The 14059-nt window shown below is 33.7% G+C and overlaps 1 protein-coding gene across 1 annotated transcript in view; it reads left to right on the top strand.

Moving 5' to 3' along the window:
- The window catches only part of KCNH8 (potassium voltage-gated channel subfamily H member 8), a gene marked incomplete at both ends in the record, with an annotated part of 182167 nt that overhangs the window by 55947 nt on the left and 112161 nt on the right, over positions 1–14059 (top strand). The window contains one exon of the mRNA XM_084306762.1: positions 4612–4845. Coding sequence (XP_084162888.1) covers positions 4612–4845 — 234 coding nt within the window. The remainder of the gene's footprint in view (positions 1–4611; positions 4846–14059) is intronic.

Consider the following 14059-nt stretch of genomic DNA (forward strand, 5'->3'; position numbering starts at 1 on the left):
GCAATTCCCTGCATTGATAGGGAATTTTATTTTTTTGTCACTTTTCCTTCCTTTTTAATTCTTTTTTTTTTTTTTTGATATTTAAATTGGAATGGCGGTTGGCTGTTCTCAGTTGCAGAAGTGAGATAGATGTTCTCTTCACTCCTAAAGAGGATGATTTGAAGAAGCGATCTGGACTTTCAATAAAAAAAAAAAAAAAGAACAAGAACTGGAGAAGGACGGTGATCAGATTTATAGCAGACACAGCTACTCTATTAAGGCAAAAACCCTTTTGTCTTTTTTTTTTTTTTTTTTCTAAATAAGATGACAGTAAGATTTATCAAGGGAGTGCTGAGTTTAAATGTAATATAGTGTCATTACAGTCACATAAATCGTGTGCATTAATTATGAAGCCAAAAATTGCATAACCTTTTCCTTTAATTATCTCAGTTCTAAAACACTGTCATTCTGTCTGGATTGTATGATGCATTATATAAATTTGTTCTGTTTCTTAGGTTATAATTTTTGAGTATCAGAATAATCACTGAAACAAGGCAACTCTGGGTATGCCTGTGATTGGAGGTGGAGATAGCATTGTTTAATTGTCTCTGGGTTTACTCTGTGTGTCTGATGGAGGTTTCTTGAAACCACGTGAGTCTTTTTTTGATCAATGTCCTACCTACTTCAGTCTGTCCTACTTCCAAAGCAAATGCAGACATGCTAGCTCCTAACATTCTTCCTTCAAACTTTGATGTGAAAAAATAATTTGATCTGGCCATGAGCCAGCAGTGTGCCCTCATGGCCAAGACAGCCAATAGGATCCTGGGGTGCATTAAAAGGAGCATGGCCAGCAGGTCAAGGGAGGAGATCGTCCTCCTGTACTCTGCCCTGGTCAGGCCTCACCTGGAGTACTGTGTCCAGTTCTGGGCTCCCCAGTAAAAAAAACACAGGTGTCTCCTGGAAAGAGTCCAGCAGAGGGCCACTAAGATGATACAGGGCCTGGAGCATCTCCCCTATGAGGAAAAACTGAGAGACCTGGGTCTATTCAGCCTGGAGAAAAGAAGACTGAGATCTTATCAATGTTTATAAATACATTAAGTGTGGCAGACAAAGGGGTATGTCCAGCTTCTTTTCAGTGGTCGCTGTCTTGCTGTTAAAGGAAAACTTTAGTGAATGTTGTGTTTTTTTGGTGTCAAGTCTTATTATCTCATCTTTAACAGAAATGCTTTTAAAAAGCAGTCTCTGTGCATCATATGCAAACTTGAATATGCAACCGAGTATTTTTATTTAAAGGTAATATTTAAATATATGACTTGAATATTTGATTTATTTTGCCCAAAGTTAGAGCACTTGACAAATTCTGAGTTGAAGAGTGCTACTTTTGGTTTTGTCAAAATTTATTATTTGGCTGCCTGCAGATTGGCAGAAATTCTAGTCTGTTCCTGCAGATGCCCTGTACTCTTAAACAGTCCAATAGACTCAAAATTACATCTTTCTGAATATAACTTGAATTTAGTTTTGGTGTGTTTTCTTATCTAAAAAAATAAATTTAAAAGTACTGCCAGTATGTCCACTGATCATTAAGTCCAATCAACCTGAATGAAATAACTTAATATTCATGTTGATGTGTTGAAAAATAAATATGGAATTGATTTTTATTTTTTTTTTATAACTGTTGCAATCTACAGATGAATATATATCAAAATACAACCACTAATAGGTTTCTATTTATCATTGCAACTGGTCTACTGGTAAAGGATAAGCCTAAATTCTTACTTCAAGTCTATAAAGAATTATAGATTTATAATAAATTATTCTAAATAAAATATCATTCTTCTTACTCTGAATTTTAATATCTAGCTGTCTCTGAAGAACATTGAACTAAATGTTTTTTGTTTTGTGTTTGTGTTTGTTTTGTGTTTGCACTGAGCCTTAAATGGCCTTGAACCTTTCACCCTCATTGCTTAGGTTGGGTTGTATCTTTTGTTTGTTTGTTTGTTTTGAATATGTTATGGTGCTTTTTGTTCATTACAAATAACAAGTGACATTAAAGATTCCAGATTATGAAAAGGAATTAAACTTTGAACCAGAATATTTTAAGATAAATTTTCTCAAATCTATTTTGTATAATAATCTAAAGTTAATTATCCCTTAAGAAACATTACTTAAGAATTCAGTGAAATACAGATGATTATTGGACAAAAAGATGTTGCTTCAATAAGTGCTATAATGTTTCTTTTAGTCTACTAGTTTGGGATTACAGCTGTATCATTAATTATCTGACTTGAATTTCAACCTCAAGAAAAACAAAAAACATAATCCTGATTGTGTCTTCCTGAAGCTGATTCTTAATTGTCATTATTAAAAAAGTGTAAGATAATTAGACTTACAAGACAAGATTTATCAGACATCCACTGATGTTATAGGGATTATTGTCTGTTATTCTAGCCAACACCAGATTGGTCTTTTAGAAGTAAATTATTTTCTGCTGTGAATGATAAGGTAGCATAAAGTATTCTGGGTTTATTTTGATGTAAATGACAGCAGAATTTGGCCATCTAATATTTTTCATAAAATGATATTCTTAGTGAGGTCCACTGTACTCCTGTTCATAATGATACTCAAACACTCCTAAACTTAGAGAGCATCCTCCAAATCCTTTCTGTCCTTTTGGTGTCCTATATCCTGCTTTTTGCAGTTCACAATTAGAATAATAATAAAATAAATTTTAAAAATGGCTTTGTGATGCATAATTATATCTTAAACAATAAGAAACTCAGGATTACATTAATTTGATAGTTATAAATACATTTGGGATGTACAATTTTGCAGGTCTTTTACTGTAATACCATCATTAAGCTGCAGTGGAAGCGTATGATTTCAATTCTTTTGGCAATGTGGTGATTTAGTTTTTTGTTGACGGGGAAGCAGCATGTCAGTGTATGAATGGTAATGATACTTATTCTCTAGCAAATAAAAATGACAAGCAAAACCAAGCACTGCACTGAATGCATTTTTAAAGTACATAGTTGGTAAAAGGGAAGCATCTGTTTTAATTTAACAGTCATTTAACAATTGTTTTAATTTAACAATCATTTATTTAAATACTTTAATTAGATTTGGGCAAAAAGGGAGTAATTGAAGTGCAGCTTCATGAGCAAATAAAACTTAAAAAAAAAAAAATAACACTCAACAATGTATTAAAAATAAGGAACAATACAAGCCATAGTATTTTATTCCTTGTGTAAATAAAGTAGATGAAGTTGATGGAATTTCATTGATTTAAAATTCTTGTGACAGTTAAGTCTGAATCACACTTAATTTTACTCAGTTTTACTAAGTACATTCAGTCCATCCCCTCTCCAATCATGAGTAATATATCCCTGTATGGAAATTAGGCATAGCAACCTGATTTAATTTTAATTAAAATAGTTCATTTTTTCTCTTTAAATATATGTATATTTATCAGGAGATGCTTAGTTAAATTAGTTTCATATTTTTCTTAATACACAGAAGAATCCACATGCATATAGGTCTGAAATGTGAGAAAGATCTGTCTTGGGACAAGACTGCTCCTGACAGCAAGCTGTAAGGTATACATTCCTTAGTAAACAGTAGACAAAGAAATAGTCTTTCTCGATGTGAAGTATGAAGAGTTTGAACACATTCCTCACATAACATTTTTTTTTTTTCACTTGAAGATAAGGAAACGGGAAAAAAATGTTTGTGAACTTCATATATTATCTGGAAAGTGTCTCTGTGACAGTTGAAAAAGACCATATATTGCTACATCTGTAGATGTGGATGAGAGTCTAAAGTACAAAACCTTCGAAGACACTTCCACAAGGCATGGAAACAAACCATACAGCTGCAAAATATGCTTAAAGACAAATTACAACCTCATTTATTGCTGATTGATGTCCATTTCAAAACACCTTTCTTAAATTTATAAGATGTTGATTGCATTTCACTTACACTTTAAAATTCTAAAATGCATTAAGTAGTAAAAGAATTGTGACTCTTATCTGCCTGTCACATATGCAAAAAGCGTAGTGAGGCTCTGGAAAACAGATGGCAGTGCTTTTGAATAAAATAATTTCCTCCTCACCAAAAAAAAAAAAAAAAAAGGTAATAAAAATAAAGTCTGGTGGGGGAATAAAGGACAAAAGATTTCACATCGCCACAGAATGTCCCTCAACTCTACTTTTAAGTAGAAAAAAAATATAAAAGAAATTAGTTTAAGTCATCTTTAGCCTACAGACTGGAGAGGAATTTAAGTGGAAGCGTAAAGTAGCATCTCTGAAACTTTTCCAAAGCTTCCATGTTCATCACCAGTCCTTGCTCAAGTGTTCTTTGGATGTGCCATCTTGGAGGCAGGTGTAGTAAATTATTGCTTGAAGATGTAATAAGGCAAGATGGCACATGAGGAATCATTAAATGAGAGTGTTCTGTGATCTGTTAGACCATTCTGACTAATGGTCTAAAAACAGAAGTTGCAGCCTTGTTGCAGGCAGTTGGGGCTGTGTAAATATATGCCCAGTTGTGCTTTCTGACAAAGATAAAGGAAGAATTAAGCCAAATGACATAGAATTGAGTGTGTAATTCATGTTTTACTTCTGCGTTCCTTTACAGATAGTAACTTCATCCTTGCAAATGCTCAGGTGGCTAAGGGATTCCCTATTGTTTACTGCTCAGATGGCTTCTGTGAGCTTGCTGGATTTGCAAGAACTGAAGTCATGCAGAAGAGCTGCAGCTGTAAATTTTTACTTGGTGCTGAAACAAACGAGCAGATGATTCTTCAGATTGAGAAATCATTGGAGGAAAAGATAGAATTCAAAGGAGAAATCATGTTCTATAAGAAAAACGGTAAGCTTTCTGTTTGTTTGTTTGTTTGTTTCCTATTTTCTGTTAGTCCCAAAGAATGAAACTTAGCATTAACCTGTATAATACGTAGTTTGTTTTCCGCTTAATTATTTTCTATGTCTATAGACAGACCTAGAAGAACAGATTCGGATACGTTTGGATGCACATTGAAACTATGTTTATATTAGTATTTCTGATTTTGTATTAGCTGTCTGGCAAGTTATAAAACTATAGAAGGAGAAATTCAGGATCCTAAGCTGCATTGTGAGGCACTGTGATATCAGCACTTAGTATGACACTGCATCTTTTTTTTTCTTATACTGATGTCCTGACCCCGTATTGATGAAAATTAAATTAAAAAATTAAGGTAGGCAGTGGGTATATTAAATTTGCAGTCCAATCAGTAAAACGCTTACTGTTTTGAATGATCCAAGTGGCTCATTCTCCGCAGCCACTCTATATAAACTCAATAATAATGACTTTCAAATATAGATAAGTACTCTACATTGAGTTTACATTAAAGAATGTATTGTCACATAAAACATTCTGAGCATTAAGCAACTCCATAGACTTAAGTAAATTTTGGGTTGCATTGCCAAAGCTTTCACTCCTATTGCAGGTCATTTATAAGGACTCTTGCATAGTAAAAGTGAGTGAGCCATGGAAGAAAGCAACCCATGACACACACTCATCATCTTGTTTCATTATATCAGTCTCTTTCAGTGCACCTATTCCGTAAGTGTTTAAGTGCTATTATTCATGTGATCTTTGAACTGTACCACTAGCCAAGGGTGACCCTATGTATAAGATTCTAATAGAACTGCAACCACAACAGTGCTATAGGAGCCTTGTCATATATTTAACGATCCATGATTTTTAATGGATCCACAGGTTGAGCATCACCTTATGTTTTATTATAAGGCTAGAATTTGTAGACGTATGTTTAAGCCATATAGTTTCTCCATAGATTCTATTTATGTCCTTGGTAATGAAATATTTCCTCCCAAAATGTTGTTACTACTATATTAAATACTTTTACAAGTTATTTTCTAAAAGTAATAGGTGTTTAATGACAAAAAAAAAATGTGTTTAATACAAAAGTTGCTGTTTAGCTGTTTTGTGTTCATGACTGCTTTTTAAAGAGACTCCCATATTTCCTTGAATCCATTAGCTTATTTTTCAGGAAAGTTTTTCAATAAAACTAGTTTCTCCTCTGTAAATCATGTCTGAATGTAGGGAAAAATTATCTTACAGAAACATAAGGGCTGCATTTGACCAGTATTGTAGAATGATGACTGGGCATAGCAGGAAGAGATTTCAATATATGCAAATGAAAGAAGTAAAGCTAACATATTCATTTCACTGGCTTAGTCCTGCAGGTTAAATTGTGATTTCTTTGCAGTATGAGGGGTGCTTCAAACCTTCAATAAGTAGGACTAATTCAGGTAAAGGAAATCGTAGATCAATTTGCTTGGCAAATAAGTTTATGAAACATAGGAAAAGAGAAATTGTTTAGGATAAAAGAATTCCCCCAATCTATTCTACTTGCATTCCTGTGTATATCTGGAATGGAAGCCATTCCAAGACTTTTTCTGAGTATGAATAAATTTCCTTGACTGTCTGTTGTATTTTTCATTTTCATGCATTTCTGTACCATTGTGAAGCAAAATGAATAGGTATTAAAATAACATGAGACTATTTTTGAATAAAAGCAAAATTTATCTTAAAAAATAGTCTTGTTTTTTTGTTTGTTTGTTAGGTTTTCAACAGAGCTTCATAGTGCAGACATTGAATTTGGTAAATCACCCATTTTAGCTAAATGTTTTGAGAGTTTTTATCAGAAGAAAAAACGAACCAATGAAGCAGTTGCTATTCAACATTGGCAGGGGAAAAAAAAAAAAAAAAGGAGGGAGGAAAAAAAAGGAGTCTGTGTTACAGACAAATGTTTTAACAATATTTTTAGACAAGAACTTTAGGACTAATGACCTCAGAATGAATGTATGGCTACCTTGAGGCTTACCTGACACTGAAAATACCTACTAAAGGGGTTAGTGTATAGGAACCCCAGGAACAGAGATCAGTGAGAGACAGGTAACTAGTAAGGTTTGGTTTTTATAGTGTAATATTTCAGTCTCCTGTTATGACTTTAGGGTATCATTTGGTAAGGTTTCTGGCTTTAGTCCAGCATTCAGGAGTATAGACTTACTCTGTAGGCCTAGCTACAAGACAAAATAAATACTTTCAGGGATAACTTCAGGCACAGAAGTTCAGCTTCAGGGATAATTCTGAGCTCACAGAATTACAGAATTGACCGAAACATCCCTCAGAATACTCCATAAAATAATACTTTAAATAACTACTTTATAAACGACACATTAGGATTTTTATTTTATTTTTTTTCTATCCTGGATTTGATCTAAAACTCAGAGGCTAGAAATCTGTAATTGAACATAACATGTTGTGTTTTTTTTTTGTCATTGTTGTTGTTTTCTTTCCTTTTTTTTTTTTTTTTTTTTTTTCCTTCCTATGTGTATCTCCTTGTGTGGGAAAGAAATTCAAACTTCCAAAACTAATATGTGTTGATTTTTAATTATTTTTTAATAACCACATTTTTCAACATTATGACTTTTATTTAAACTCAATTTAAAACTGATCTGGTTTTTATCATTAAATTAAACTATTCATTCTACACAAGTTCTGATTCAAGTTTGGGACTTAAAGCCCTTAACTCGTTTTGATCTGAATTTGGATGTTTAGGTATAGGGCCTTTCACAGTTATTTAACTAGAAATTCTAATAGCAATTTTTCTCAGGAACTCTTCAGTAAAGGAGTGATTGTTGTAACTAAAGCAACTCCACCATAGTACATACAATTTCATAGGAATTCCAGACTGATGTGAGCTGACACTCATTGCAGTGAGAAAAACCAACATGCAAGGAGTTGGGTAGAGGATATGGATTAATTCTCTGTGGTAAGAAACAAAGAAATTTATTGTTTTGGTCATTTGCTTTTGGATCATAATAGAAGGGTTATCCTCACCTCTTGTACTCTCACCTAACTAGAAAGCAATCTTCTTAGAATGAATAGAAGTACATGTGTTCTCCTTTTGTCTTTCTAACAAATCTTCACCATAGCATAAGATGTTTGTACCTTCCCATTTCTGCCATGTTAGTTCAGAACAGTATAAGAAGTGTTGCAGCAGATACAGCAGCTTCAGAGAGATGTCTTTGGAAATCCCATTACAAACATATTTTTCAACATAGTTTTAGTATTTATTTCAGTTCCTTAGACAGTTTTTAATTTATTTTATTTATTTAATTATTAGAGTTATAGTGCTTTTTGCAGACAAAAAGAAAAGAAAAAAGTAACTATTAAAAAAAAAAACAAGGAAATGTATGACTTGCTTTCTTCAGAAAGTTTTAAAATGAAGTATTTTAGGAGTTGCTTTTTAATTTTTTTCTCTTGCTATTTCTACACTTTCTTCAAAACATCTGTGACAAATTAAGTTGTCAATTATGATAACAGAAATGCAAAATAACCTTTTTTGAATTCAAGTGACTTGTGAGGGAAGAACTCACTCCAGGGATCTCCTTTTTTAGAGTAGTCTGATAGCAGATGAACACTTCACTAAAGAACTATGTTTGAACAATCCCTTCTGAACAATCCCTGTCAGACCACTGAAAGAAATTATCAGCAATAAGTACATATAGTTAAATAAGGTCTTCATGATCCACCAAACTGAAGTATAAACAAGGAGCTGATTGGATTTTTTCCTTTTCTGTTGCAGCCTAAGAGGATGCTACAATAAGCCTTATAATCACTGACTTAGTCCAGCATAAGCTCTCCATCTTCAATCACTGAGAAGGTCATACCTTAGTTCCCTTATGACCCCATCAGTCTTATTTTCCGTGTCTCAAAAGTCAGTTTGTAGTCTTTAAAAAAAAAGGTTTGATCTTGTTTGTTCTTGCACACACACTTGTATGGTCTTTAGTAGTGCTACAACTTTCTTTCATGGAAAGGAAATTGGTCTCTTCCTGTGAAGGTGTAACCTGTGTAAAATACTGTGTAACCAGAAAAGTTTACTTTTGATTTAAGGATTTGTGAGAGGCTTCAGTATGGCATCCATTGTGTCCATGTCCTCCTCTCACCACCTCCCAGCTGCCATTTCCGCAATTGGCAGGAATTTGAAAATCCCTTCTGTAAGACTAATGGACAGGTAGGTGTTGCTGGGGCCACCTTTACGGGTTGCCTTAGGACTTGACTGCATATAGAGTTGGCTTAATCACAGATACTCATGGGACAATATGACATCTTCTACCTGTAAACTAATTTAAGCACTTTCTGAGGTAAGTATTATGCATCTGCCTTGCAGTTTTCCCTACCTTAAAGGTTTTGTAAATAACTTCTAAAGTCAAGAAGACATGAAACAGCTATTTTCTTAATTCTCTAATTCCAAGAGTCAGTGTGATTAAACCACAGTATTCATCTCTACTCACTAGTGTTTCAAAAAATCTGTACCTTTATCTGGAAGTATTATTAATATAATATATTAATATATAAGGACCTATAATTATATAACACCAGAATATTATATCAGATGGGTAGAATAGGAGTTGAAAAACAGGCAAATGAAATAAACCTCAGGCCATGAAACATTGCTTATAGCATCTATTATGGATGCACTTGAATAATGTGGCTAAAGAAGATCAAAGACTCCATACATTTTTTTGCAGTCAAGGAATGACATCTTTTCTTTTAAGATGATTTTATTTTTTTATTAAAAATTATAATAAGTATTAAAGAAGTTTAAGTAAAAATAATTATATTTAAAGAAAATAAGGATTTCTTAAAGCTCTTCTTTTTACACACACACAGACACACATACACAAAAAAAAAAAAAAAAAAAAAAAGTATTTTGGTCTTTGCAGAACTGGTATCCCTTTTTTTCCATCAAGAAGTTTAAAGATCTATTTTAATGGTTCTCTGGAAATATCCTGTAGCACTTTGAAGCATAGGAGTTGTATGGTACATTTTTAATATGAACTAACTCCCTGCTTTAGCAACCCTTGAATTGCTTTGGGAAATGTTAAGCCTGGCAGCTACAGGAGAGACATTTATTAGAATTTTCCAATTAGAGAAAATTAAAACTTTCCATACAAAACCATCAATTTTCTAGCGACGTCTAGTTACTAATGTACAGGAACTTTCTTGAAAAGTTTGGCAGGAGAGTTCATAGAAATCTGACCTCACTGCTGTTTTACCTTAAAAATGTGGCCTAACAAGAAAGTTAAAATCATTCGTAGCTGATTTGCTCACATTATCTAAATTATAGTACAAAATACAGAAGGAGTAGGGGGAAACTGAAAGAGCAAAAAATGCTGAAAAATGAATCTGATGGTAATAGCTAACTGCAATTAAAGCATTATTTCTTTTTTGTTTGTTTTTCTTCCCTTTCGTATAGCTCAATAGTAAAGTGTTAGGATATCTCAGTATTATTGAGGAAGTTATTTTTTAAAAAGCAATATACCTGTGTGTAGACTAAAGGCATGTCCTTATTTTCTTCTATTTTTATAGAACAGGAAACATTTAAGCTTCTTTTCTCCGCAAACATTTAATTTTTCAAAATGCAAAGGGTAGCCATACATAGACATTACAGACAGTCCCAGCTTCTGCAGCAAGAGCAGCAAAAGGGGAAAATGGGGCAGATGTTTGTTCCTCTGGAGATCCGTGGCTCAGCCTCTGTAGAGTGTTGGGTCAGTGAAAGCCTGCAAGGAGATAAAACCAGGGGTTGAACTTCAGTTAGAAGGAAAAAAAGGAAATAAAAGAAAAAATAAAAATAGAAAGGGAAAATCCCGTGTGCAATGTGATCTGAAACATCTGAGATCTTTTGCTATGATTTCATGAGACTTCAACACGAAGTTGCTTACTGCTGCTTACTAACTGACAGTGCTGAGACTTTATTCTGATGGCACTCATGGTGACATTGGCTAATAGCTTCTTTCAAAAACAACATGATTTATTAAAAGCATAATTCACTATGAAAAGATTTGTTCTCATAGAAGCACACTGATAAGTGAATAAATCCATATAAGAGTTTCCTGGTGCTTATTGCATTGTTACAATGTGACAGGCTTTTCATTGTTTACAGATGCTTACAGATTTGTTTCCATACAGGCACCATGTGTTTCCAGCTGTACTTAATACGAATGTTTATGTTGTATGCTCTTTTTATTTTTTAAGATTTATACAATTATGCTCCCTTTTGCACATGCACATGCATTTTAAGAGACATAGGTATTTATTTTGCTGTGGGACACTGGGGTCAGAACAGTTAGTCTGCACTTCAAATTTTCTTATGGTTTTATGGTCACAGTGAGAATGCTGATAGGTTATGCTTTATTTTTTATAAGGTTTTAAATCAGGCTTAGCTAAAAATTGACTTCTGTACCCATGCTTCAGCATGAGTTAGGCTGATGTTTGTTTAAAGAAAGGACAAAGAGCCATCTCTCCTGATGATCACCTGCCTCCCTTCTGCTGACATTTCTTTAATTTTTTCATGGTCCTCAATAAACTTTATTGGATCATGCTGCAGAATGTAATTGCCAACTCTTATGCTAACAATTGCAATGAGTTCTTGCGGTATCTCCATGGTGTAGTTTTTTTTTTTTTTTTTGGAGGAACAGCAGGAGGTTCATGTTAGCACTGTGTATTGAACCACCTTACTGATTTGTCTTGGGGAATTGCAAAAACAGTGTGATTTTATAGAGCAGGTAAGTAATGAAAAGGTTAAAACCTACTACCTTCCAACTGGCAGGGTTTCTGTAATTCTTCTCAATGGAAAGGCTCAGAGTCTGTTTACAACATGTGTTCACATAGATTCAAATGGTGAAATGGGAAGATTAATCCTCTCTACGGCATTATGTAATTTTTCAGTGCATGTTTCAAAACCCTCCTGCATAAACCCATGAACCTGACAGGAGGGCGATAGCAATCTAGATTCATGACACAACCCTTTATCAGGTCCCAGACAGGTTCCCTTCCTCCTAGAAAAGTGCTGGAGAGCAGAAAGTCAAGAGCAGGTTAAAATTCTTGAATTATGGGCTCAATGGAAAATCCTCAAACTCGTTTGAAATGGCTGTTATTTACAGATAAAGCTTAAATTTTAGACATCAACTATAGAGTCACTGATATAAACAATCTCTGACCTTACCTTATGGAAAGGTGATAGAAAATAAATTATCAGTTTCTAAAATGGAGCTTTGCAACAAGAGTGGACAAATAGCCAGCAGAATTTCCACTTCTCTAAGTAACATTTAATGTGAAAGTGTTTAGAATAAGCATGAGTCTGCATCCAGAATTTCTTCTATCTTTGGGAGACCTACTCTTCTGTAGACTCTGACCCTTCTGTTCATAGGGGCTGCCACTGGCTGAGACACCAGAACCTGGATCATGAAAATGTCTTGCACAAAAATATCTTTATTTGTTTTTCTGCCTCATTATTTGGAGTTGAAAAAGTGGAAAACTTACCAGTACTAGTGTCTGTTTTGGTATTGCTGTGTTGTTGTTTTTTCCTAGGAAGCAACAAATTCTGTGTAATTTTGGAAGTTTCTTTTTAAGAGGATATAATAATAATAAGCTCAAAAATGATAACTTCATTTGAAAACATGGTAGTTTTTAGATCAATGTGGAACACACTTCCTTCTGATGTCAGAAATTTCAGACACGATTTTAAAAATATTGGTTAGATTTTTGAAAGAAACAGAGAGAAGTTTGGGGAGAAAGTTATGTATAAATATTTTTTTCATGCATGTACATACATACATACATATGTTTATCTAAGAAGTCATCCTGGCTTAAGAAAATTTGTTATTTTTTTGGCCTTTTTTTTTCTAAGTGACAAAAGTACACACGTCAGTAGACTAAAAAATCATATCTGCTCCTGTCAATAAGTCTACATTTTGAACGAGGAATTGTTAAAATCCCAAAAGAATAAGCACCATAGGCTGTAAACACAATTCTAACAATAGATTTCAAAAATACAATAATCAAGGGAAAGTTGCTTATTTTGAATGTAACTCAAAATAACAAAAAAAGCTGATATCATCTGAAGAGAGGAAAAACAAGACTACTCAGGAAGGATTGATCATGATTTTTTTTCCAAAACAGTGCATAGAAAAAACTGAAGAAACTATATTTTTATTTAGATTTTTTTTTTCCTGTATGCTGGGATCAGTATATATAACAGTCTATGGTTAGACTTTTAATTATTAAACAAGTAAGGTAACAAGAATATTTTAAGATAATTTTTTAAGACTTTAACTATTGGATATTGAATTATATCAACAAATTGCCTCAGTTTCTGCTGTCACAGGAGTTAGCTGACAAATGCCTTGTAGTGTTATGACTGTGACAGAATAACGATCTTTGAGGTAGGAGGGAAAGTAAGTTGCAGACTGCTGGTATCAAGAAATTTGCCCTGGAGTCTTTTGCATTTAAACAGAATGCATTTCATTGACTTCACTGAGTTTTTTTAATAATCCTGTGTATTTTGCTAATTGTTATATACGTAACCTTGTAAATGTATTACATCAGGGAAGTTCTTATCTGCTTAAATGCAATTTTCTTTTCTAATCAGGACAGAGATAGGAAAAGAAAATTAGAGCAGACAAAAAGTAAGTAGCACACATAGGGATAATGAGTCACGTGGCTTTAACAGGCATATCTTAGCTTCTCTGCTTTTATTCAATGAAAACTTGTATGTAACTAGAGGATTTTGAAATAAAGAATTTCATTAAGTAGAAAATATAGTAGAAAGTGGTCATAAAAGGAGAGATAGCAAAGCTGAGTAAACAAATCCAAATTGTAGATGTGCTCGAGTCCATAAAGTAGTTAGTATACAGCAGACTGTACTAGTAGTTGCATACAAAAGAAAAGAGCACCAAGGCTGGAAAAGTCAAGCATTCAAACCAGGAGCTGCCAGAACAGACTCAGCCTCTGTCAGCATATTAATAAATGCAGATTTTGAGGTGGTGTGGAAAGTCTTTCTCTGACTAACATAGGAAGTTTGCAGCAAGGCAAGGATAGGAGGCCGATGTGTTGTACAATGTCTCCTCTTAGTGGAACGTCTTTTCCCTTTCTCCATCATGGCAGTGATGACAGCAAAATTAGACATGTTGTACAACATGACCTATGAGCTATTGAGTTATCCAGCAGTAGT

Source organism: Netta rufina (genome assembly GCF_964035555.1).
Source record: "Netta rufina genome assembly, chromosome: 2".
Classification (NCBI taxonomy): Eukaryota; Metazoa; Chordata; class Aves; order Anseriformes; family Anatidae; genus Netta; species Netta rufina.